Here is a 27,207-nt window from a genome sequence, read left to right as displayed (position 1 = left end):
TTAGCAAATAAATGAACCTTTGCCCTTATAGGAAATACAGGTTTAAGTTCCTGAGGGAACATTTTTGTCAACCAGTCAATAGATAACCCTTGTTTTATGTGTTGTTTCTGTTTAAGGACACCTTATTTAATGTATATTGCTTGTTCGTTAACATCACACTCACTGCCAACAGCACTTTATAACTCATGCCTGAACAAAGCTTATCTAACACACATTTTCCCCGTAAGGCACATCATAGCCTTCTTGCAATGAAGAAAACTAGGCAGCACTTTAGCACTAAATTTGGGAATTATTTTAAACAGTGAAATCACCAAAAAAAAAAAAAAAAACTGAAAAAGAATGCAGAGTGTTGCATTGTTCAACCTCAGCTGGGAACATGGACATTGGGCAACTCGGATTTTTCACTCTACCCAATGCATGACTGACTGCAAAAATGCTGCAAGTATTAATATGGGGGTTGCAGATAAATTTTATTGAGTAGGCAAATTTGCAAATATGAAATCTTGAATAATGAGGATTATTATGGATTATTATGAATTCATGACTGCTTTGTCCTGTAGATAAAACCTGGCTACTCAGTGTGGTCATGAATGGGCAGATTGACATCAACCAGAACTCAGATATATAGAATTTCAAGCCTCCCCACCCCCAGACATACTTTGTTAGTTCATCTCCTCCAAGAAACACGTTAAGATAGAATTTGATGTAAGAGATTTATTTGGTGAAAAAAACAGAGGAGTCAAAAAGAGGTAGCTGGCGGATGGAATGATGCAGGTCTTACTCCTGTGAAGGAGAGAGAGGGAAGGACAGAGGAGAGTGTTGAGTAGAATCTCAGACTGCAGCACAGTTCTAAGCAAGTTTCTACAAGCCAGCAGGGAATCCTCAAGCCATAGTCAGCCATCAGAGAAGTATCACCTCTCGCAGGAATCATTAGTCTTAATATTTTTCCTGCATCCAGTCATTGGCTCAGAGCAGCCTGTGGGCAGCTCGATATCAGTGCAAATTGGATTTCAGCGCACAGAACCTTGAGGCCATCTGTCAGTTATGCTCATAACAGCACAAGATTTGACTGGCGCTCTTCCATGGCTGCCACACCTAGTGAATCAGAATCTACATTTTAACAAAATCTCCAAGTGATTCATGCACACATTATACTTTGAGAAGCAGTGTCCTAGAATAATAATTTGATACTTTGGGGATCTCGCCCAGGGTAAATAAAATTGTTTGTTATTAGCACAGGATCTCCTAAAAGCTTCCTTGAGACGGTATTTTTTTTACAGGTCATTTGAAAGAGTTACTGCTCAAAGTGAGAACTAGAACAGAAAATTTGTTGTTAATTTGTAATAAATGTGCCAAACAGATTTGGGGCCAAAGGAGAATTTCTAAGATGCTTTACCTGTTTGCTGAAAGGAGCACAATGTAATTTACTTCCTTTTGCCATTTAGGTTCAAGTTGTCTATAGCAAAGGATTGTGTGTTTTCATTGAGATGTGGATATGATTCTTGTGCTGACAACTGGAAATAAACGTTAGCTTATTGTTTACTGCATTATATCTGCTAGCCCACAGCCCCTAATGTTTAGTATTTTCAGGGTTCTCTTTAGGACAGAATAGACAATCAAATTAGCTTTGCCACCAGACCTTGTCATCTAACTTAGGGACTTTTCTGTGAGTACAAGATACCCATACTCTTTGTGATCAGGATATCCGCACGTGACCATCCTCTGAACCACTGATTCACAGGCCACTGTTTAGGTAAAAATTGCATTTCCTTGGTCTGTAGTGAGGTCTTGAAATCAGTATTTTTCAAAAGTTCTCTAAGTAATGAACCACAAACAAGTTTGGAAATCACCACTCTAAAATACATATCCAGCATTCATGTCTATCCCATCCTGTTTTTATCCTGTGTTTCTCATCCTCTGGTGGAGTGGTGTAACTTACTCTATCTTCCACGTGTCCCTTTTTGCTTGTTTACTGGAGAAGGAAAGAAGAGCGTGAAGAGTAAAAACTTCATGCTAAATGCTATGAGCATGAAAAGCAAAAACTGCTAACTAAATTAAACATACTTTTATTATACTCAATAATGTTTATTGTTATCTTGGAATTTGTTGCAATCTTTACATCATTATTTTTTATGTATTTATTATTTATTTTTATTTTTATTTCTTTTTTTTCACATCATTATTTATTAATTACCAGTGGACCTGTTACCAAGGCCTACAGCACTAAGATCTGACTGTAATTATAGTTGAACTGCCCTCAATCCTGAGCAAAGAAGGTCCCCCCTAAAGACAGCCACAGTGTTCCCTGAAATAGGACTTCCCTAGGAACTGAATTGAAGGTTGAACTCTCGTTGTAATACCTCTGGTTCATCGTTCATTTTCCATTCAATGACATCAAATACCAGTTACGTTCCAGGCACTGTAGTCTACATCAAAGATATGAAAGTAAATAAGACTTAGTCCTTGAGCTTGAGTTTACAGTCTAGCCTAGACACAGAGATATACATGTAAATAATTACAGCAGAGATATTTACTCTTTTTGGGGGTTGGGAGGTGGAGTGGGTAAAAGCCTGAAAAAGGACCTGGAGGAGAAGGGCCTGGAAACGAGAAGGCACAGCACCAGCACATCACATGAGATACCAGTCACTGCTGCTCTTGTCCACCAGCCATGAGAGAAATCAGTAATCAGGAACTGTCCATTGGCTCTCCGTAGCCTCTCCTCATCCACTCCGCTGTCACCACTGCTGACAGACAAGCCCTTGGACACTACAGTTGTCTCCCAACTGATCTTCCCTCATTGAGACTTGTCTCTTTTCAGTACATTCTCCCTGAGACTAGTGTAAGACATAGGAGTACCTCTACTTCCTATGGGAAAATGTCTAAACTCCTTAGCATTATGTTTGGTTGAGAATATAGTACTTAAGCCAGACTGTGGACTCAAGTCCTAGCTCCAGCCCTTACTAGCTGCCTAGGGGAAGTTAGTTGGCCTCCCAGTGCTTCAGTTGCCTCATCTGTGAAACAGAGATAGAAATGGAATCCACTTCACAGTGGGTATTATGAGGGTTGATTGTGTTAACACAGTACATGTGAAGTACTTAACGATGCTGAAAATAAACACATGGTGGTGATGATAACTGATTCATTCATTGTACCTGTCAGGTAAATAAAAATGACTAGGACTCCCCTTACCTTTCAGGGACCAACAGTCTGACGGGGAGAAAGGAGGACAAGTAGGTAAAAAATTACTCCATATGATCAATGCTGTAAAATTTTTAGCAAGGGATTAAATGGCTAAGGAGTGTGAGGGAAAGCCGTTAAATCTCGTTGTCTAAACGTATTCTATTAAAACTTTTATTTCCTGGAATACATAGTAAATCAAGCTTCCAAATAACAACATAATACCTCCCAAACCACAAATTCCTCATACATGAATTTACATATTCATTATTTTATGCCTTTTTGCCTTTGTAGTGAGCACAAGCAGTTTGGTTCTAGTATGTGTGAACACCTAAGTCCATTCTCTTTTAAGTAATTGGAAAAAAGAGAAAACAGGGCATTGGACACAGAAAAAGGAAGAAAACTGAACCACAGAGGTATCAGAGAGAGTTTACCGTATCACCTTGAGAAAGAATAAAGACAGTGGTAGAGGTGAACCGTGTACTCCAGTGATTTTGGCAGTTTTCAGCTACTGAGATTGTGTGAGAGTTGCTGGTGAAGTGGCTATTAGGGAGACTGCAGAACCCCAGCAGAATACATATAAGTTCACAGTGGCCTATAAATACATGTATATTCAAAACAGCATGGAATATACATATTAAAGAAGAAACATAGAGGAGGGAAATGCCTTTTGGTACTGGGAGTTAGATTAATAATGGTTGTGTGTAGGCTCAACTTATATTATGTTGGGAAATTATTTAACTTTTCTGAGTCTCAGTTTTCCCATAAGGCAGATGGGTTATAATAGTATTACTAAATAAGATAGTATTGATTGAGAAAATTCCCTAAGGCACTTTGCTGCAAGGACCCATAAACATTAGTTCCTGCTATTGATGATAATTATCACTACAATATGCTTGTTTTCTGTAGTCATGCAAAATGAGTTTATAAATATCTCAGTCAAATTTTGGGAGAAGGGTGGAATATAGTATTTATTATTTCCTACATGGCAGGTAATTTTTATTGTTACCTTTATTTAGAGTATGCTGATTTTTGTTGTCAAATATTCTAGTGAATGTGAAATATTTCATAGCATTTCATAAATATATTACATCTCTCTCTCCCTCTCTCCTCCCTCCAATCCTATTTTTTACATGCAGGTCTAAGTTCCTCAGGTTTTGTAGAATTTAATCTATAATTGAGAACTACATAATTCTGTTTAATAAGTAAAATAGTTGGTAACATCAATTTTGTTAATAATGCTACTATAATGTATACTGTTTGTTTTTACTTTTTCTAGTATTAAGTAATTTTATGAAACAAAGATAAACACTTTGATTAGCAGGGTTTAATCTGAGCAGAGTGTGTACAAGTGGTATATTAGAGGTCACCTCCCATGGGATGCCTGCCCTCTCCAGCTCAGTTAGGTGACTTCCCCCTTCTGTGTGCTCCTGTAAACCCTGTATATTCTCCATCATCACATTCTGTCTTTTTAGTATATCTTTAAACAAATTGTGAGGACTTCAACCTCGACAGTAAGGACCATACCATTCAACATTCAAAAGGAGAGACCAGCATGCAGTAAATATTTAGTTGATTTTTGTTAAGTGAATGAATGAATCCTGCCCCTTACATCATTTATCCAACTCTCAGTTAGGCTGCGGTCAGCAGTGCACCAATGACTTAATGAATAATTCAATTAAGAAGGCTTTTAAAAATAAGAAATAAGAATAAATAAGACAAAAATAAGAAATGAAGGCGGGAGAATTCATATTAACCTGATTCCAAAGACTGTGGAGTAACTGACTTTCTTAAGAAGGTTCTCTGCCCTACGTCACATGCCAGATACTTTAACCTAGCTACCTGGTTATTAATTACTTAGTAGCCTGCATAAGGTGACAGGCCCAGCCTTTCTCCCTGGTAGACTTTAGAGGGCTCATGTCGCAACTGGCTATAATTTGAGGCCCTGAATTCGGAGCTATGGATCTTGTAAACCTCGCCTCTTAAAGATACTCTAGGTGTTGTTAGGAAAAGAAATGGCACAGACAGGAAGAATGTTTACCCCATATGTCTAGTAAATGAGCATTCATCTCTTTGTTCTCAAGAGACTGGATTTGGATACATAATTGTACAGTAAGCAAATGATAGACATAAATCAACATCGAAAACTGCCACCTGGGCCACCCTGCACATGCTGTGTCAATCCATTGTGAGAGCTATCACCTTAGCACATGAAAAATAATCAGAAACAGAAAAGAGTTTGCAGGTGCAATGAGAAGCAAATTAAAAGACTGGCCTGGCTTCATTTGTAGCCTCAGAATATACCATTTACATCCCTAAGTGTGATGACTCTCAGCCACAGGTCACAACTGGGCCTTAGAACCTCAGCCCCCAGTGTATTGCAGCCTTCCTCCTCCAAGTACCCCTGAATTGCTGCCAGTGGCCAGTGTCCAAGAAGGCTTGAACAGCTGCCCCGACAGGGTTTCCCCCATTCAAGCCAGCAAATGGGGGAGTTTGAGCTGCTTTGCAATACTTCCTGCCTCTGGGTTGCAGAAGCTGTTTAAAATGATAAAGTACCCTACTCTCTGACATGAAGTATCTTTCTTTTTGGAGATACGTAAATATTTTAAGGATCCTTTTGATGCAGGAGGTGAGAAATTATCCTTCCAAAGACTGAGCTTTTCTTTTTTCTTTCTTCTTCTTCCTTTTTTTTTTTTTTTTTTAATTTATCTCTCAGACAGTAAGGATTGTATCCTGGAGCCGCTTTCCCTGCCAGAAAATCCAGGTGGCACCACCACTTCAGAAGGTTGTCCATCTGTGCCTTGCATTTTCTGTGAAGAACATTTTCCTGTAGCTGAGCAAGACAAACTTCTAAAGCACATGATTATTGAACATAAGATGGTCATAGCTGATGTCAAGTTGGTTGCTGACTTCCAAAGGTAAATTTCTTTTTTGTCCATGAAAGAATTAAATTTATCATTCCTTAAAGGAATGATATATATAAATATATAAAATATTTCCTACACAAATGTGAAAAATCGTATTCTTTTTGAGGTTTCTCCTCAGACTTTAGAAAATCTTTGCACTCTTGCCTTCTTAAGTGTATAAGTTGTGTTTGAGAATTTCACATGTTGATGTATTTTATACAAATTCTGGAAACAGAAATTTTCCAAGAGCATCCCCTTTGCCACATTTCATGAGATTGTTGACATTATTGATCTCTGTCAGCTTGTTGTTCTTTTTGTTTTTCAGGCCATAGGCATTCTCCGATTGAGTGGCTCCTTCCAGAAAGGCCAAAATAGACTTTGTAAAAGACCATTTAAGGGACAGTGTTTAGGAATGGGGTCCTTGGAGCCATTTAAGCCAAAAGGGTATTGCCCAAATAACTCTCAGTTTTAGTGCTGTGATGCTGTTGGAAACTAGACAAAATTTATCATTCAACAAGCTTAAGAGATATATGAGCAGAAAACTGTTGAGGTCAGTGACAGAGGTGCTGAGAGAAAGAGAAGGGGCAGTTAAAAAGCAGATACAGGTGAGGTTTTGAAGAGCTACCAGCATTGGGCTCATGTTTGAAATGTTCTTTTTGTACGGAATCTGACCTATACAGCCAAGGTCCACAGTGAGCTAAACACCAACTTCGGATCATCTGTGCCAATAGCAGATAACATAGGCAAACATTCCATCTTTTCCAATTCATAGTTTCTGGAACTGGCTGTCCAAGAAAAATCCCTTTGCTTGTGTAGCTGTAGTGGAGACTTATGTTCATATCAATATTGATTGAAAGTTGGGAAGCTTTTTCCTATAGAAACAACATCGTGGCAGCTACTGGCTTGGTATGGTTACAAAAACATTCACTTTGGTATTTCTGGTTAGGTCCCATTTTGAGATATTCTATCTAATTTCCCTACAAAACATTAGAGTAGCCCAGTAATATCCCTGTATGTAAACTCTGTATATCCCAGACTACATCGTTTGTTCTTATGATATGTGTGCAGAGCAACAAGCTGAGGACTATGAAACCGTACAGGCCTAGGGTTGAATGCAGGCCTCCTTACAGCAAGCTCTAAGCATCAGTTCCTCATCTATGAAGTGGGGTAACTGTTTTCGTAAGGTTACTGATGATTATATAAAAGAAGTTAAGTATAGCACCTGCTAGTACCTGAGACATCTTCTGTACCCAATAATGGTAAGCAAGGCTTTAATTATGTTTTGATTACCATAAATATATTTGAAATCTTAGTTCTCTACAGCCATAGCTTGAGTTTTCAATAGGCATTTATGCTGGCCTGAAAACCCTGTAATTGTCAGGTGTAAAATTTAACTTTTGAGAAAACTTCAAGGTTCTAATTAATCTAAACTTCTATAAAGACAGTTTATTTTTAAATTGAGACAGCCAGAGCACCTACAGGGTATTCTGTTCTCTAGCCCCATCCTCTACAGTTTATCCCTTTCTCAGCTGCCTAGCACTGATATTGAATATCTCTGTGTACCTTCTACGTCAGGCCCCTTATATACATACACGTGCTCGTGTGCATGTATGTATTGTAGTAGTATTCTGGGACCTTTATCATAGATGATACCTAGATATATGTAGTCAGATGTGTTGCTTTTGTTTATTTTAGACACTTAATAGGGTAAAGATCTTCTAATTCTTTCATGATTCAAATAATCACTGATTGGCAAAACTATTAGATGAGTTACTCTTTTGTAAGTCTTGTATTCTCAGCTGTTCTATGATGTGAAAGTGTTTTACCATATAAATGCAAATTCCCCTCAGGAATTGCAGATAATATGATCATATATTTTCTCCTATGTGCTTATATATGATAGTAGTTATAGTTGTACTAGTCAATCTCAATTTTTATCATTGATGTTGATCTCATTGATAAATGGTCAGGAAAATAATACAAAGCATTTCCTAGGTTTTAGGGCTAAGGAGTCAAGAATTAAATGTTGGGATCAATCACCCTCTAAATGCAGTTTTATAATGAAATGAATGCTTTAATTAAAAAGAAAATGGTACATATCAGTATAAGTGCTTTCTAAATTATGTAGCTAACATGTACTTTAAATTTGGAAACCTAGATTTTCCATGTCTGCTATTCTCCTAATTCAATAAAATTTCTCCTAATTCAATAAAAAACCCACAAAGAAAAGATGTGATTAATTCAAACTGACAAGAAATGTATCTGAATAAATGCCATTGCTTTTAAATACCTTTTTATATATCCAGTCTCAAGATAATATCCTTCTACAATTTAGGGAATCTAAAAGTTCTTCTCTACAATATGAGTATCAATTAATGTTTGAGATCAAAGTTAAGTTGTAATTTTCTCAATGTTATGTGACTTTTTCCTAACTTCAGAAAAGGAGTTATTTTTAATTTTATACATTTCTAACAAGCTTTTTGTCATATAGGCTGAAAGGTTTGCTTCTTTAAATTTTTTGTGAAAATTTTAAAAACAATGGGTTGGGTGAAGAGAAAACAAGTAAGTTCAGTTGGCATGAATTAATTCACTCAACTGTACAGGTTGAGCAATTCTTATATACATTACTTCTTAATATGAGTTGTTGCTTCTGAATGTAATAAATAAGAAAGGTGATAGTAGATAAGAAATAGCCTTACCTTGTGCTTTACAAGTACACTGTAAGTTTTCATATTAAATGTATTTGTTAGTTTCTTTATTGAAACAAAGCAACAGTGAAATCTCCTGTGGTAGAGTGAATAAAGCAAAGCTGATAATCTTTGCTTTGAGTCCATTTAACATAGTTAGTTATAATGAGCTGATTTTATCAGTAGATAAAAATGTCCCAGAATATAAATGTTAAAAACTCTTTAATACTTACATATTTTAATATGTAATATATTTTAATATAGTTAATGTAATATATTTAATATATTTTAATGTTTTAACATATATTTTAATAAACTTTATATGTTAAATTCCACCCATTCAGTGCTACTTCATTAACAACCGTATCCCAATTCTCTCTGCTATACCTCTGTAGTAAGCACACCAGTTACAGTGGGGTCTAGGCAAACAAGATATTGTTACAGTGATACTTTGTGAGGCAATTTGGTAAGTTAGGATTTGCAGTTCTGAAAAAAAAGCATTTGCTGATGAGCTAGTAATTATTTTTATGGCTTTTTAATCAAGTATGAAATGTGTTGATAGCTATCATCCATATAGAGTTCATACCTCATATTATTTCTTAGCAGCCTTTATATATTAAGAAGCTACAACTGTAACTTTGAATAAACTAGAGAATTAGAAAAAAAATGAAGAAAGTATTAAATGGTCCCTTAACTTTGGAAAAAAAAATGTTTTGATGGGTAGGAAAAAATGTCACAAGAAGCATGTATTGAAGATCTGCTGTCCTTAAACTGTCTCTGAATTGAAGACAGTTTTTCTGAATGCCTCTGCCAACCACAGGGAAATGTATATATTGACAACTTCTAATTCTGATTTATATTTAAAAAGCACCGTTATTTGTTTAACTAGAATACATCTTAACTCAAATTTAGATTTAGGTCTAATGTATGTTGCAATTGAAGTCTATTTACTATACTACAATAAGGTAATGGTGCAGACTTTTTTTTTTTAAATTCATTTTTATTGAGCTATATTCGCATACAAAGTGTACATTCAGTTCTTTACAGTACCATTATATAGTTGTACATTCATCACCAAAATTGATTTTTGAACATTTTCATTACCATACACATTAAAATAATAAGAATAGAAATTAAAGTGAAAAAGAACAGTTAAAATAAAAAAGAACACTACTGGGTGCCGCCACCCCCCACCCCCCATTTTTCTACTCATCCATCCATATACTGGACAAAGGGAAATGTGGTCCATATGGCTTTCCCAATCACATTGTCACCCCTCATAAGCTACATTTTTATACAATTGTCTTCAAGATTCATGGGTTCTGGGTTGTAGTTTGATAGTTTCAGGTATCCACCACCAGCTACCCCAATTCTTTAGAACCTAAAAAGGGTTGTCTATATTGTGCGTAAGAGTGCCCACCAGAGTGACCTCTCGGCTCCCTTAGGAATCTCTCTGCCACTGAAGCTTATTTCATTTCCATTCACATCCCCCTTTTGGTCAAGAAGATGTTCTCCATCCCACAATGCCGGGTCTACATTCCTCCCCGGGAGTCATATTCCATGTTGCCAGAGAGATTCACTCCCCTAGGTATCAGATCCCACGTAGGAGGGAGGGCAGTGATTTCACCTGCCAAGTTGGCTTAGCTAGAGAGAGAGGGCCACATCTGAGCAACAAAGAGGCATTCGGGAGGAGGCTCTTAGGCACAGTTACAGGGAGGCCTAGTCTCTCCTTTGCAGCCACAATCTTGGCAAGGGCACGTCGCATGTAGAGGACTCAGCCCATCAAACCACCAGTCCCCTATGTCTGTGAGCACATCAACAACCATCGAGGTGGGGAAGCCCAATACCCCTTCATTCTCCACCAGCTCCTCAAGGGGGCTCTGGTGCAGACTTTTATATATTTAAATTATATAGTAGTTTATGGTTATATTTGCTTTTGTAACAGATTGTTTATGTCATTGCTTTTGTTGCCACCCAACCTTTGGTCAGGAAAAGAACATTCAAATGGCAACTTTGTTCCTTTTAGAAGAAAATGCTACCTGCTTTATCCCCCTTCCCACAGAAACCATCTGGCAATGTCTCAGAGATGTTCCTATAGATGGTATCTGAAAAATACCATTTCCAAAATTCATTATTTGTTCATGGAGCAATCAAACAACCTTTAATCAATGTAAAGACTGCCAGAGTGTGAGCATTTAGCATTCCACAGGAATCCCTCCCTACTGGATAGTGACCGAGGGTCTGCTGGACAGAATCTCCACATGATCTTAAGTCAACGGATGCTAGTAATTGCTTCCCCTGTGCCTAACACCTTGCAGTTAACCGATACAAAATAACTATATGACATGAGCCGTCTCAAAGGTCCAGGAGACAGCACCCAAACATGAAAGCCCTTGGAGAGTTGAGTCCCATTGATTATTGGAATCAGGGCATTGCTCCTTTGCACCTGTTGCCTAGTTGAGCAGTTCCAAATCAACAGCCCCAAACAGTCAGTGTCAACTTTCAGTAAGAACAGGAGTAAGGAGCAGTTCATGTACTTTTCTGGAAAGAAAGGCATTCCCTCTCCCTCCTGACTTTGGTTCTTTTTTTTTTTTTTTAAATTCAGTTTTATTGAGATATATTCACATATCATACAGTCATCCAAAATGTACAATCAGCTGTTTGCAGTACCATCATATAGTTGTGCATTCATCACCAAAATCAATTTTTGAACATTTTCATTACTCCAAAGGAAAAAATACAAATAAAGAAGAACACTCAAAAGATCCCACACCTCCTATTATTAATTTAATTTTTGTTTCCATTTTTCTACTCATCTGTTCATACTTTGGATAAACAGAGTATGAGCCACAAGATTTTCACAATCACACAGTCACACCATGTAAGTTACACAGTTATACAATCATCTTCAAAAATCAAGTCTACTGGGTTGCAGTTCAAAGTTACAGGTATTTCCTTCTAGCTATCCAGGATACTAAAAAGTAAAAAGGGATATCTACATAATGCATAAGAATAACCTCCAGAATGACCTCTCAACTCTATTTGAATTCTCTCAATCACTGAAACTTTATTATGTTACATTTCTCTTCCCCCTTTTGGTCAAGAAGGCTTTCTCAATTCCACAATGCCGGGTCTAGGCTCATCCCTGGGAGTCATCTGACTTTGGTTCTGTAGTTCTGTTTGAGCCTTGTCAAAAAGCCTTTTGTATGACTTCTTTAGTTTCTGAGGGGGAAAAAAAATGCTTAAGGTATCCATTAGAACCATAATTCTAGGGGCTTTTTCCTGTCCCTGCCTTGCTTTTTCTCCAGTTCTTATACAAATTGATCCCTATGTGACACTAAAGGCAGTGTGTTGTAGAAGACTGAGTTTGGCTTTGGAACCAGAGAGACCAAGTTCATATCCCAAATCTGAAACTCTAATTGTGTAACCTTGGACAGGTAAGGGCTCATAAAATGGTAGCTGGTAATAATTGTCATTGTTGTCATCACCACCACCCTAGTCTTCCACCACCCCAGCCACCTATATGTGCCCTCTGACACAGACTATTCATATACTTATTTTTTACTTGCTCATTAAATGTTTGATGAACAATGAAGTGTTGTTATTCTCAATTTTTTGTTGTTGTTTTAGACGTATTTCTCTCAAACATAAATTTTTTGCTTTCTTAGTGTTATCCAAATATATTTTTTTTATAATAACACCATTTATTATTAAACACCTAGGATGTTGGACACTGTGTTTTACATGTGTTATCCTATTTAACATTCACTTCATTTTGCAAATGAGTACACTGAGTTTCAGAAAAGTCAAAAAGCTTTAAATTCAGTTTTTATCTCCAAATGCAAAGTCTCTACTCCTCTACTCATTATTGCCTCCAGGGGCAGTGAAGTCATTAATATGTCACCTATGAAGGTGTGGCCATAGTCTTAATTTAAAAAGCAAAACTACATCTAGTACAAGATCTTTGTAGGTAGGAGAAGAGTGGAACTGACTCCTCATTAAAAAATAAGTCAGTAATTCAAAGGGCAGTCTCTTCACTAGGATCCAAGCTATTACCTGGTCATCCACTTCACATAGTTTCATACAGATACTTTTCTAAGTCTGTAAACACTTTCCAAAGGTGGAAGGCCTGCGTATTCATGTAGTTGTCTATACACCCAGAATGGAACTCATGTTCCATAGGGCTGATCACCATTCTCAGTTTTGTGCCGATGATCTCGCCCATTTGGTCCTCAGTGGAGTGGTCACCAGGACTGACGAACCTCCCCATGCTGTGTTCCAGGGGTGGCCGTGATGTGTTCCTTCATCCCTCTCACCACTTTGCAATAGAAGATATGCTGAGGGGAGAAAAAGAAAAGAGGCTGGGCATGTCATTTTTTATTTTCTTGCCTTTTCTTTCTCTTTTCCCCTCTCCCCCAGGGGAAAAAAAAAATGACTATTGGGGAATGAAAAAGTGGAAAATAAGAGTAGCCATGTAGGATACTAAGGAGTGGAGGGTGCTGACGCTGACCCAAGGTGGCCAAGAAAATAATGTCTATTTTGATCTAATAAGCACTTGCCTTCTGTTTCTGATACTTCTAATATGGAAGCCAGTGAGCGAGCCATAGACTCAGGGTGCATCATTTATAGTATTTGTGGTTTGAGGCTAAGCTGAGCCTGGGGTGTGTTGTTTTCAAATAGTTTAAGAAAAGTTCCAGCACTGTTTATAAAGAATGGATTCTCTCCCCTTATCAACCCCCATCAGGGTTGACGGTAGGGTTATACATGAGACGAAAGAACTAAAACATATTGTTCAGTTTTTATACACTATTCATTTACTTCTTTTCCTTATATGTTCTATACTCACTCAGTGTTGTCATTATTTGTATTTCCACTTAATTTCAGCTCATGTCGTGTTCTCTCTCTCAGACCTCTCCCACAGCAGATCTGGGTTTTGGGGGTTTGTTTGGGGGTTTTGGGGGTCTTTGTTGTTGTTTTAATACATACTCTTTCTAGCAAGAGCATCATGACATTTGGTATTGAGAATAGGAAATCAGTATTAAGAAAAAGGGGAATAATAAGGGAATAAAGAGGAAGTAAAATACTAGGAGACTTCCAGGAAGATGGTGGAATAAGGACAAGCAGAACTCACTCCTCCACCAAAAGTACCTAGAGAACAGGCAGAAACTATCCAAAGCAGCAGTTTTGGGGCTCAGAAGACCAAGGAAGAACGACTGCAACATATAAGGAAGAGCTGGACCAAAAAATGGAGACACTGCAACTGAGAAATTGTGGTGAGTGAACTCAACTGTAGCACCTGGCGCCTCTGTCCACCTGCCAAGGCCGACAGCATGGGAGGGCTTGGTTCTAGCCTCTGAGGAGACAGTGCAGTCTGGTCCACCTGTTGGCCAGCGAAGTTAACCCTCTCGCTCCCACAGCCTAGAGCCTTTCCCCGCATGAGCTCAGGAGCTCACAGCAACATTAGTTCCACAAACAGACTGATCTGCACCAGGGTTCCCAGCACCCATCCCCTATCCTTAGGGCCCGCTAGCTGGCACAGGACAGTCCTGTTCTAGCTGCTGGCTGGAGAGGGTGGCCCTCTGGGTCCCCCGGCCTTGAACCTTTCCAGGCAGGAGCCCAGGGTGCTCACAGATCCACTATTTCCACAAACAGAGAAGCTGTGATGAGTGATTGAGCTCCACTACAGCCCCAGGAGCCCATTCCTACCCCCAAGGCCGACAGCCCTGGGTGCACCTGGTTCTTGCCTGGTGGACTGCAGTGGTCTGGGAGAGGGAGGCCCTCTCCTTGGGAAAAGAAGAGGGTGTGGAATAGTCCTAACCCAACTGTTGGTCAACGAAATATGACAGCAGGGACCCACAGCCTTGGTCCTTTCTGAACAAGCACTCACAGCACCACAGGGCCATTATCCCCACCCACTGTAGAAATAGAGGGGTCAGAGGGATAAAAAAAATAACAATAATTTACCTTTGTAGGGCTGTGGGGAATAGGTCACCACAGATCACCATCTGCTGAGATGCTGGGAAAGTGCAGTCTGAGAAGCTGCCTTCCTGTCCCTTTCTCAGGGACCCTTTGGAATGGGTCTACTGTGAAATACTGACAAACCAAGTGCCAAAGGAAACCTTCAACACAAGCCCAATCAACAAAATCTTAGACGAGAGGGAAACCAACTTTCAAAATAATCTTATCCAGCCAATCAGATATCCAGAAGGCAGCAAAAAATTATATGGCAAAAATTATATTAAGAAACAAGAAGATATGACCAAGCTAAATGATCAAATTAAAAAGTCAAAAGGGATACAGAATTTGGAGCAACTAATCAAAGATGTTCAAACAAATCTCCCAAATAATTTCAACTAGATGGTTAAAGAGATAAAGGACATTAAGAAGACACTAAAATTTGAAAGAGTACATAGAAAAATAGCAGCTCTTACCAAAATGAAAGATACTGAAGATGAAAAATATACTAGGCACACAGAGCAGATTTGAAGATGGAGAAGAAAGGATCAGCAAACTAGAGGACACAGCAATTGAACTTGAATCTGCAAAAGAACAAATTGGAGAAAAAAAATGGAAAACTTTGAGCTGGGTCTCAGGGAAATGATTGACAACATGAAGCATGCAAATATACACATAGGTGTTCCAGAAGAAGAGAAAGCGTAAAGGGCTAGGAAGAATATGTAAGGACATAATGGCTTAAAATTTCCCAACCCTTTTAAAAGACATAAATATACAAATCTAAGAAGCCCCTTATATTCCAAATAGAATAAATCTGAATAGACCCACTCCAAGACACATACGAATTGGACTATCAAATACCGAAGAGAAGGAAAGAATCCTGAAAACAGCAAGAAAAAAGCAATTCACCATATACAAGGAAAGCCACATAAGGCTTAGCGCTGACTTCTCATCAGACACTATGGAGATGAGAAGGCAGTGGCATGATATATTTAAGAAGAAAATTTCTTCAACATGATAAAGGGAATATATGAAAAGCCCACAGCTAACATCCTATTCAGTGGCGAAAGACTGAAACTTTTCCCTCCAAGATCTGGAATAAGACAGCAATGCCCACTGTCACCATTATTCGACATTGTGCTGGAAGTTCTAGCTAAAGCAATTAGGCAAGGAAAAGGGGGGGGGGGAGTCGGGGGGTGGGTATCCGAATCGAAAAGAAGTAAGACTTTCACTGTTTGCAGAAGACATGATCCTATTTGTAGAAAGTCCCAAAAAAATCTACAGCAAAGCTACTAGAGCTAATAAATGAGTACAGCAAAGTGGCAGGATACAAGATCAACATGCAAAAATCAGTAATGTTTCTATACACTAGTAATGAGCAATCTGAGGGGGAAATAAAGAAAAAAATTCCATTTACAATAGCAACCAAAATAATCAAATATTTAGGAATAAATTTAACCAAGGATATTGTATTAGTTAGTGTTCTCTAGGGAAACAGAATCAACAAGAGATATCTATAAATATAAGATTTACAAAAGTGTCTCACGCAATTGTGGGCATGCAGGAGTCCAAATTCTGTAGGGCAGGCAGCAGACTGGCAACTCCAATGAGGATGTTTGATGAACTCCTCAGGCAGTAAACTGGCTACTCCAATGAACCTATTCGATGAACTCCTCAGGCAACTTTGATGAACTCCTCAGGAAACACTTCGCTGGTCACCAAAGAAGAAGTGAAGGTCCTCTATCTGTCTCGCTTAAAAGTCTTCAACTGATTGGATTAAGTCCAGTTGATTGCATTCTCTCATTGTGGAAGACGTGCCCTTCGTTGATGTAATCAGTCACAGCTGCAGCCAGTTGACTGATGACTTAATAAACAAGCCGCCTGCTTTATTAACCAGCCACAAATTTTCTTGCAGTAATGTTAAGCCAAGTTGACACATGAACCTAACCGTAACAGACATAAAAGACCTATAACAGAAAACTACAAAATATTGCTAAAAGAAATCAAGGAAGACCTAAATAAATGGAAGTACATACCATGTTCATGGATTGGCAGACTAAATGTAGTTAAGATGTCAGTTCTACCCAAATTGGTTTCTAGATTCAATCAAAATTGCAACAAAGAAAAAACAATAGTCAAATTTATTGGAAGGGCACAGTGCCCTGAATAGCCAAAAATATCTTGAGAAAGAGAAATGAAGTGGGAGATGTTCTAGTTTGCTAGAGCTGCCGGAATGCAAAACACCAGAGATGGATTGGCTTTTATAAAAGGGGTTTATTTGGTTACACAGTTACAATCTTAAGGCTATAAAGTGTCCAAGGTAACACATCAGTAATCAGGTACCTTCACTGGAGGATGGCCAATGGCATCCGGAAACCTCTGTTAGCTGGGAAGGCACGTGGCTGGCGTCTGCTCCAAAGTTCTGGTTTCAAAATGGCTTTCTCCCAGGATGTTCCTCTCTAGCAAGCTTGCTCCTCTTCAAAACATCACTCACAGCTGCACTGAGTTATTTGTCCTCTCTTAGCTTCTCTGGAGCAAGAGTCTGCTTTCAACGGCTGTCTTCAAAATATCTCTCATCTGCAGCTCCTGTGCTTTCTTCAAAGTGTCCCTCTTGGCTGTAGCTCCTCTTCAAAATATCACTCACAGCTGCACTGAGTTCCTTCTGTTATGCCAGCTCATTTATATGGCTCCACTGATCAACTTAAACCCACCCTGGATGGGTGGAGCAAAACCTCCATGGAAATTATCCAAACAGAGTCATCACCCACAGCTGGGTGGGGCGCATTCCAAAGAAACAATCAAAGAATTACAATCTAATCAACCCTGATAACGTCTGCCCATACAAAATTACATAAAAGATAATGGCGTTTGGGGGACATAATACATTCAAACCGGCACAGGAGTTCTCCCACTACCTGACTTTAAAGCATATTACAAAGCTACAGTGGTCAAAACAGCGTGGTCCTGGCATAAAGATAGATGTACTGACAAATCAAAATGAGAGTTCAGAAATAGACCATTGCATCGATAGACCATTGATTCTTGTTCTGGGACAAAACAGCCTCTTCAACAAATGGTGCTTGGAGAACTGGAGATCTATATCCAAAAGAATGAAAGAAGACCTCTGTCTCACACCTTATACAAAAATTAACTCAAAATGCATCAAAGACCTAAACATTAGAGCTAAGACCATTGAATTCTTAGAAGAAAATGTAGGGAAATATCTTAAAGATCTTGTGTTAGGAGGTAATTTCCTAGACCTTAGACCCAAAGCACAAGCAATGAAAGAAACAGATAAATGGGATCTCCTCAAAATTGAATACTTTTGTGCATCATAAGACTTTGTCTGGAAAGGAAGAAGGCAGCCTACACAGTGGGAGGCAATATCTGGAAACTACATATTGGATAAGGATTTAATATCCAGAATATATAAAGAGATCTACAACTCAACAACAAAAAGACAAATGACACAATTTAAAAGTGGGCAAAAGACATGAATAGACACTTTTCCAAAGAGGAAATACAAATGGCTCAAAAGCATTTGAAAAAATTCTCAACTTCTCTGCTATTAGGGAAATGCAAATCAAAACCACAATGAAATATTATCTCACACCTACTAGAATGGCCATTATCAAAAAAAAAAAAAAAAAAAAAGACAGAAAACTGCAGGTATTGGAGAGAATGTGGAGAAACTGGTACACTTATTCACTGTTGGTGGGAATATAGAATAGTGCAACTTCTCTGGAAGGCAGTTTGGCAGTTCCTCAGGATGCTAAGTACCAAATTCCCGTATGATCCAGCAATCCCATTACCAGGTATATCCTTAGAAGAACTGAAAGCAGGGACATGAACAGACATGTGCACACCGATGTTTATAGCAGCATTATTCACAATTGCCAAGGGATGGAAATACTAAAATATCCATCAACAGATGAGTGGATAAACAAACTGTGGTATATACACATGATAGAATAGTACACAGCTGTAAGACAGAATAAAATCATTACGCATGCAATAATGTGGATGAAACTTGAGGACATGTTGAGTGAAATTAGCCAGAAAAAAAGGACAAATACTGTGGTCTCACTGATATGAATAACTATAATGAGCAAACTCTGAGAGTTAAAGTTGAGAACAAAGGTTATCAAGGAGAAGAAAGAGGTAGAGATTGGGCAATTGATGCTTAAGGAGTACAGAATGTTTAACAAGATTGAGTGTAAAGATTCAAAAATGGATAGCACAATACTGTGTGATGGTGGCACAGTATTGTAAGTATAATGAACAAGGCTGAGGGTGAGTGTGGTTGGCTAGGGGCATGTATGGCACCAGAAGGAAAGATAGAAGATAAAGACTGGGGCTGTATAACTTAGCAAAATGTAGAGTGGACAATGACAGTGATTAAACATACAAATATAAGAAAGTTTTTACATGAGCAAGAACAAATGTATGTCACCATTGCAAGGTGTTGAAAATGGGATGGTATATGGGAAAAATACAAATAATGGAAACTAGGGTCTCTCGTTAACAGTAACGCTGTAATATTCTTTCGTTAATTGTAACAAAGGCAATATGTGAAAGCTACATGTCAATAAGGGGGATATAAGGGAGGGGTATGGGATTTTTTTTTCTTTTTGTTTCTCCTTTTCATTTTTTTTTTCTTTTTCCTTTTCTTTCCTTTTTTTCTCTTTCTTTGCAGAGGATACGGAAATGTTCTCATATAAATTGTGGTGATGAATGCATAACTGGTTATATCAGAAGGTTGATTGTACACTTAGGATGGATTGTATTGTATGTGAATAAAACTGTTTAAAAAATAAAGAGAGAGACAAGTGCTGGAGAAGATGTGGAGATATATATCAATTCACTGTTGGGGTACAGCCCCTCTGGAGGGTAGCGTTGTCTTTCCACAGGAGGCTAAGTATAGGGTTGCCATACGATCCTACAATCCAGTTACTAGGTATATACTCGGGAGAACTGAAAACAGAGACACAAGTACACATTTGCACACCGGTGTTTATGGTGGCATTAATCACAGTTGCCAATGGATGGTGGTGGTCCAAGGGTACATTGACTGAAGAGCAGAAGGGCAAACTGTGGTGGATACATACAATGGAATATTGTGCAGCTACAGGAAGGAATGAAGTTGTGAGGCATGCAATAAGGTTAATGAACCTTGAGGACATTTTGGTGAGAGAAATGAGCCAGAAATGAAAGGACAAATATTGTATGGTCTCACTAATATAAACTAACTATAATGAGCAAACTCTGAGAATTAAATTCAAGAGCGTAAGTTATAAGGAGATAGAAAGTGAGCAGAGATTGGGCAATTGATGATTAAGGAGTACAGAATGTTCAATAAGGCCCATTGTAAAGGTTCCTAGATTGTAAGCTCTTACTGCAGTCACATTTACTCCTGAGTTTTCACTGTTATCTCTAAATTCTGAGATGCTGTGGCTTTTTATGTATAACCTGGTTGTTCCTTGGAACTTCGGGTATCTGTGTGACACCTGAGACTTGGAGTTAGAGTTCTGCAGCTCTAAAAGCAGCATTACACCATACAGCAACTGTTAAAGAAGCTGAAAAAGAGATCAGACTTCAATTAGAGATATGAATGAAGCTGATCTTGTTTGGTCTAAGGTAAATCAGAATTCAAAGTAAAGGATGATACTGTCTGTTCTAGTTCACTAATGCTGCTGGAATGCAAAACACCAGAGATGGACTGGCTTTTATAAAAGGGGGTTTATTTGGTTATACAGTTACAGTCTTAAGGCCATAAAGTGTCCAAGGTAACACATCAGCAATCAGGTACCTTCACTGGAGGACGGCCAATGGTGTCCGGAAAACCTCTGTTAGCTGGGAAGGCACGTGGCTGGCGTCTGCTACAAAGTTCTGGTTTCAAAATGGCTTTCTCCCAAGATGTTCCTGTCTAGGCTGCAGTTCCTCCAAAATGTTACTCTTAGTTGCACTTGGGATATTTGTCCTCTCTTAGCTTCTCTGGAGCAAGAGTCTGCTTTCAATGGCTGTCTTCAAACTGTCTCTCATCTGCAGCTCCTGTGCTTTCTTCAGAGTGTCCCTCTTGGCTGTAGCTCTTCTTCAAAATGTCACTCTCAGCTGCACTGAGTTCCTTCTGTTTGCCAACTCATTTATATGTCTCCACTGATCAAGGCCCACCCTGAATGAGTGGGGCCACACCTCCATGGAAATTATCTCATCAGAGTTACCACCTACAGTTGGGTGGAGCACATTTCCAAGCAACCTAATCCAAACATTCCAACTTAATCCCTACTAATATGTCTGCCCCACAAGATTACATCAAAGATAATGGTGTTTGGGGGACATAATACATTCAAACTGGTACACTGTCTGTATTTTAAATCTTCAACTTCTTTGTGAGACCAAAGGAGGAAATGCTATGCTGTCCAAAATTTAAATTTTCTGTAGCATACTGTCTGGTCAGTTTATTTAAACAACCTAATTACTTGGAACCTAGAATAGGTAATGAGATTTTGTTATTCTGTACAAGTTATTGTAACACCCTGATACATTCCAGAGTATTTTGGGTAGACAATTAAAAAGTATTTGCAAAGTCTCTTGAGATACTGGAGAAAAAATATAGAACTATTAAACTTCCCCACCTGAGGAATTCCTGATATTCTCTCAAGCATTAGGGACTCCCAATTTAAAAAGGCAAGTCCTAGATCTTGAGGCTTGCCCTAATGAAATTTATTTCTGTAATGTCAGAGCTAAGCCTACTTACAATTATGCGTAAGAGTCACCCCCCAGAGAACGTCTTTTGTTGCTCAAATGTGGCCTCTCTCTGTACGCCAAACTCTGCAAGTAAACTCACTACCCTCCCCCCTACATGGGACATGACTCCCAGGGATGAACCTGGCCCTGACGTCGTGGGATCAACAATGCCTTCTTGACCAAAAGAGGAAGAGAAATGGAACAAAATAAAGATGCAGTGGCCGAGAGATTTCAAATAGAGTTGAGAGGTCATTCTGGAGGTTACTCTTATGCAAGCTTTAGCCAGATATTGCAAATTGCTGCAGTATGCCAAGCCCTAACTAACAGTACTCCTGAAAACCCTAAAGAATACCCTGGGCTCTATCTAAGACTCTATAAGTGTTTTATCCATTAAATTTATTTTTGCAGAAACTTAAAGCCTCTAGATGGTCTCTTTGCTAGATAAGTCCTGAAACCCGGAGGTACCAGCCTCTCCAAGAACATCAACCAGTTTCATTCCTCTACCCCATGATGTCAACACACCTTTTCATCACGAAGAAGTTAGAATGGCCATTGCCGAGAAATTTCTGAAGATTAAGAGAATGATCAGATGAGGGGGAGGAGTTGTAATGGAGAAGTTAGGATTTAACAGATGATTATGACTACTGGCTCATTATATAGATATTTCTTCTTAGTTTCTAGTGTATTAGAATAGCCAAAAGTAAATACCTGAAGTTGTTGAAGCTTGATATTTGATACTGATTGTATAACTATATAGCCACCATCTTGTGACCAAGTGATTGTAAAAACTTGGAGACTGATACTACTAAAGGAAGTTCTGCCAGCTGGAAAAAAAAAAAAAAAGACAAGAAAGAATCTTGGAGTACAGTATAGAAATGTTGATTATCAGTTAAGGGTAACTAACAGGATAAAAAGAGAAAAATACTAGATATGACAAATAAAAGCCAAAGGATAAAATGGTCAAAGTAAGGACAGCTTTCACAATAATAATATTGAGTATCAGTGGATTAAACTCCCCAATCAAATGACACAGATTGGCAGAATGCATTAAAAAAATACATCTATATGCTGTCTACAGGAGACTCATATCAAAGCCAAGGAAACAAATATGTTGAAAGTGCAAGGGTGGAAAAAGATATTCCACACAAACGGTATCCAAAATAAACCTGGAGTAGCCATACTAATATTGGACAAATTAGACTTTAAATGCAAAGCTGTTGCTCTTTTCCTCTCTGGCTGCTTGAGGATCACCCGCCATCGTGAATGACACGGTAACCATCCGGACCTGGAAATTCATGACTAACCATCTACTTCAGTGGAAACAAAGGTTCATCGATATTCTTCACCCTGGAAAGGCAGCAGTACCTAAGACAGAAATTTGGGAAAAACTAGCCAAAATGTACAAGACTACACAAGATGTCATCTTTGTACTTGGATTCAGAACCCATTCTGGTGGTGGCAAGACAACTGGCTTTGGCATGATTTATGACTCCTTGGATTATGCAAAGAAAAATGAACCCAAATACAGACTTGCAAGACATCATCTGTATGAGAAGAAAAAGACCTCCAGAAAACATCGAAAGGAATGCAAGAACAGGATGAAGACAGTCAGGGGGACTGCAAAGGCCATTGTTGGTGCTGCAAAAAGTGAGCTGGAGATTGGATAACAGAAAGAGGAAAGATTCTTCAATGACTTGATCCGTGATTGTGCAGATTTTTCACCAGAGGATTAATAAAACTAAAAAAACTTTGATATGTTTGGTTGTTTTAAATATATTTGAAGTTTACTGGAAATGTTATAAAATCAGTCTGCTGTTATGGCAGATTTAGATTGATGCTCAGGGTTCACATTGTCCCATTAAACATTCCATGAAAACTAAAAAAAAAAAAAAAAAAAAAAATGCAAAGCTGTTATAAGAGACAAATAAGGACATTATATAATAATAAAGGGGGCAATCCACAAAGAATAAATAATAACCATAAATATTTATGCACATAAACAAGGTTCCTCAGAATACATGAGGCAAGCACTAGCAAAACTAAAGGGAGAAATAGACGTATCTACAATAATAGTTGGAAATTTCAATACACCACTCCCATCAATAGATAAATATCTAGTTAGAGGATCAATAAGGAAAGAGAGACCTTGAATAATATGATAAATGAACTATACCTAATAGAGATATACAGAACATTGCACCCCAAAGCAGCAGCATATTCATTCTTCTCAAGTGCTCATGGAACGTTCTGCAGGATAGACTACATACTGGGGCACAAAACAGGTCTTAATAAATTTTAAAAGATTGAATTTATACAAAGCACCTTCTCTGATCGTAATGGAATGTAGCTGGAAATCAATAACAACCAGAGAACCAGAAATTTCACAAATATATGGAGGTTAAACAACAGGCTATTAAACAATCAGTGGGTCAAAGAAGGAATTGTGAGAGAAATCAGTAAATATCTTGAGACAAATGAAAACAAGAACACAACTTATCAAAACATGGGATGCAGCAAAGGCAGTGCTGAGAGGGATATTTATACCCCTGATTGCCTACATTAAAAAGAAAGAGCTAAAACCAAAAAAAAACCTAACTGAACAACTGGAGAAACTAGAGAAAGAACAGCAAACTAATCCCAAAACAAGCAAAGGAAAGAAATTACAAAGTTTAGAGCTGAAATAAATGAAATGGGAAACAAAACAACAGCAAAAAATGATAGAATCAATAAAACAAAATTAATTCTTTGTGGAGATCAATAAAATAGAGAGACCCTTAGCTAGACTGACAAAGACAAAAAGAGAAGATGCAAATTAAATCAGAAACTAGAGGGGCATCATTACCACAGACCCTGATGAAATTAAAAAAGATCAATTGATCTTTGACAAGGCTTCCAAGCCTAAACTGGGACAGAACAGTCTCTTCAATAAATGGTGTTAGGAGAACTGGATATCTATTTCCAAAAGGATGAAAGAGGACCCCTACCTCACACCCTATATGAAAATTAATTCAAAGTGGATCAAAGACCTAAATATAAGAGACAGTACCATGAAACTCCTAGAAGAAAATAATAGGAAACAACCTTCAAGATCTAGTGATAAGAGGCAGTTTGTTATACCTTACACCCAAAGCACAAGCAATAAAAGAAACGCTAGATAAATGGGACCTCCTCAGAATTGAATACTTCTGTGCTTCAAGGACTTTGTCAAAAGGATGAAAAGACAACCAACTCATTGGGAGAAAATATTTGTAAACCAATATCTGATAGTAGTTCGATATCCAAAATATATAAAGAAATCCAAAACTCAACAGTAAAAAGACAAACAACCCAATTAAAAATAGACAAAAGACATGAATAGACATTTTTCCAAAGAGGAAACACAAATGGCTAAAAAGCACATGAAAAGATGCTCATCTTCACTAGCTATTAGGGAAATGCAAATCAAAACCACGATGAAATATCATTCACGCCAACTAGAATGACCACTATTCAACAACCACAAGTGTTAGAGAGGATAAGGAGAAATGGGAAAACTTACTTACTGAGGGTGAGAATGTAAAATGGCAGAGCTTCTGTGGAAGATGGTTTGGTGGTTCCTCAGAGAGCTAAAGTATAGAGTTATCCTACAATCCAGCAATCCCGCTACTCAGTATATACCCAGAAGATCTGAAAGCAGGGACACAAACAGACACTTGCCCACCGAAGTTCGAAGTAGCATTATTCACAGTTGCCAAAAGTTGGAAACAACCCAAGTGTCCGTCAACAGATGAATGGATAAACAAAATGTGATATATGCATACAATGGAATATTATTCAGCAGTGAGAAAGAATGAAGTCCTAAAGTACATGACAACATGGATGAACCTTGAGGACATTAGGTTGAGTGAAATAAGTCAGACACAAAAGAACAAATATTGTATGATCTCACTGATATGAACTAATTATAATATGTAAACTCATAGACAAAATCTGGAATACAGGTTACCAGGGGATACAATGAGGCTAGAGAAGAGGAGCAGTTGCTTAATATGCTATTTATTCCAACTTTTGGTAACTATGAATAATGCTACTTCGAACTTCGGTGGGCAAGTGTCTGTTTGTGTCCCTGCTTTCAGATCTTCTGGGTATATACTGAGTCGTGGGATTGCTGGATTGTAGGATAACTCTATACTTTAGCATATTTAATAACTTAAACATTTGGAAATGGGAAAGGTGACAGTAGCACATTATTGTGAGAATGATTAACAGTACTGAATGGTGTGTGGATATGGTGGAAAGGAGAAATTGAGTCATGTATGTCAGCAGAAGTAAAGTTGGAATTTAAACATGGGAATGTGTAACACAGTGAATCTTGGGGTGGACTATGACTGTGATTAATAGTACAGATATTAAAAAGTTCTTTCAGGAAGTAGAATAAATGTACAACACTATTACAAGGAGTTAATAATAGAATGTTTTAGAGGAGAAAATGTACCTATTGCAAATTATGGACTATAATTAACAGTAATATCTTTATATTCTTTCATCAACAGTAACAAAGGTACCATACCAATATCAGGGGTCAACAAAAGGGGTGGGAATAAGGGGTATGGGATGTGTTCCAGGTTTTATTTTTCTTTTTTCTTTTTTTTTTTTTTTTTTTTGTTTGTAGAAATAAAAATGTTCTAAAATCGATTGTGGTGATGATTGCAAAACTATATGATGATACTGTGAGCCATTGATTGTATACTTTGGATGGATCGTCTGGTGTGTGAATTATGTCAAAATTGCATATTAAAAAAAAAAGACTGGTGAAGAACATTAAATATATATTTTCCTCTAAAAATTATTGGGATTTTGGGACTACTTAGAAAACATTACAGGAATTTTCAAATGCTCTTCTACCTCTTTGAAACATTTGTTGTGAACCTACTATGAGCAAAACACCACTAGATGCTATATCAAGCCCTTTAAAATGTCCCGCTTCCTACTCTTTCTGTACACTTTATCTGTTTCAGTAAGTCCCTTCTCTTTTACAGGGCTTTGGTTCTTTTCTGTAACTTTCTTTTTTTACCCATCAATTGTGGAGCTTGATGAATTGTTCACTATGGAGTCAACCTATCTGTTCCAGTTTGCTAATGCTGCCGTTAAGCAAAATACCAGAGATGGATTGGCTTTTATAAAGGGGGTTTATTTGGTTACAAAGTTACAGTCTTAAGGCCATAAAGTGTCCAAGGTAAGGGGGTACCTTCACTGAAGGATGGCCAATGGTGTCTGGAAAACTTCTGCTAGCTGTGAAGGCACGTGGCTGGCGTCGGCTCCAGAGTTCTGGTTTCAAAATGATGTTCTCCAGGACATTCCTCTCTAGGCTGCAGCTCCTCAAAAATGTCACTCTTAGTTGCTCTTGGGGCATTTGTCCTCTCTTAGCTTCTCGGAGCAAAAGTCTGCCTTCAAAGCCATCTCCAAAATGTCTCTGTAAGCTGCAGCTTCTCTCTCAGCTCCTGTGTGTTCTTCAAAGTGTCCCTCTTGGCTGTAGCAAGCTCATCCTTCTGTCTGAGCTTATATAGTGCTCCAGTAAACTAATCAAGGCCCATGCTGAATGGGCAGGGCCACACCTCCATGGAAATTATCTAATCACAGTTATCACCCACCGTTGGGTGGGTTGCATCTCCATGGAAACAATCAAAGAATTATAATCTAATTAACACTAAATACATCTGCTCCCACAAGATTGCATCAAAGAGCTTGGCATTTTG

At 38.2% G+C, this 27,207-nt stretch overlaps 1 protein-coding gene across 1 annotated transcript in view; it reads left to right on the top strand.

The window, feature by feature from the left end:
* The window catches only part of ZNF277 (zinc finger protein 277), a 145,785-nt gene that overhangs the window by 79,463 nt on the left and 39,115 nt on the right, over positions 1–27,207 (top strand). The window contains exon 2 of the mRNA XM_037836352.1: positions 5,894–6,095. Within this exon, the coding sequence (XP_037692280.1) occupies positions 5,894–6,095 (202 nt within the window). The remainder of the gene's footprint in view (positions 1–5,893; positions 6,096–27,207) is intronic.

Source organism: Choloepus didactylus, chromosome 5 (assembly GCF_015220235.1).
Source record: "Choloepus didactylus isolate mChoDid1 chromosome 5, mChoDid1.pri, whole genome shotgun sequence".
NCBI lineage: Eukaryota > Metazoa > Chordata > Mammalia > Pilosa > Megalonychidae > Choloepus > Choloepus didactylus.
This window is presented reverse-complemented; position numbering and strand designations above follow the sequence as displayed.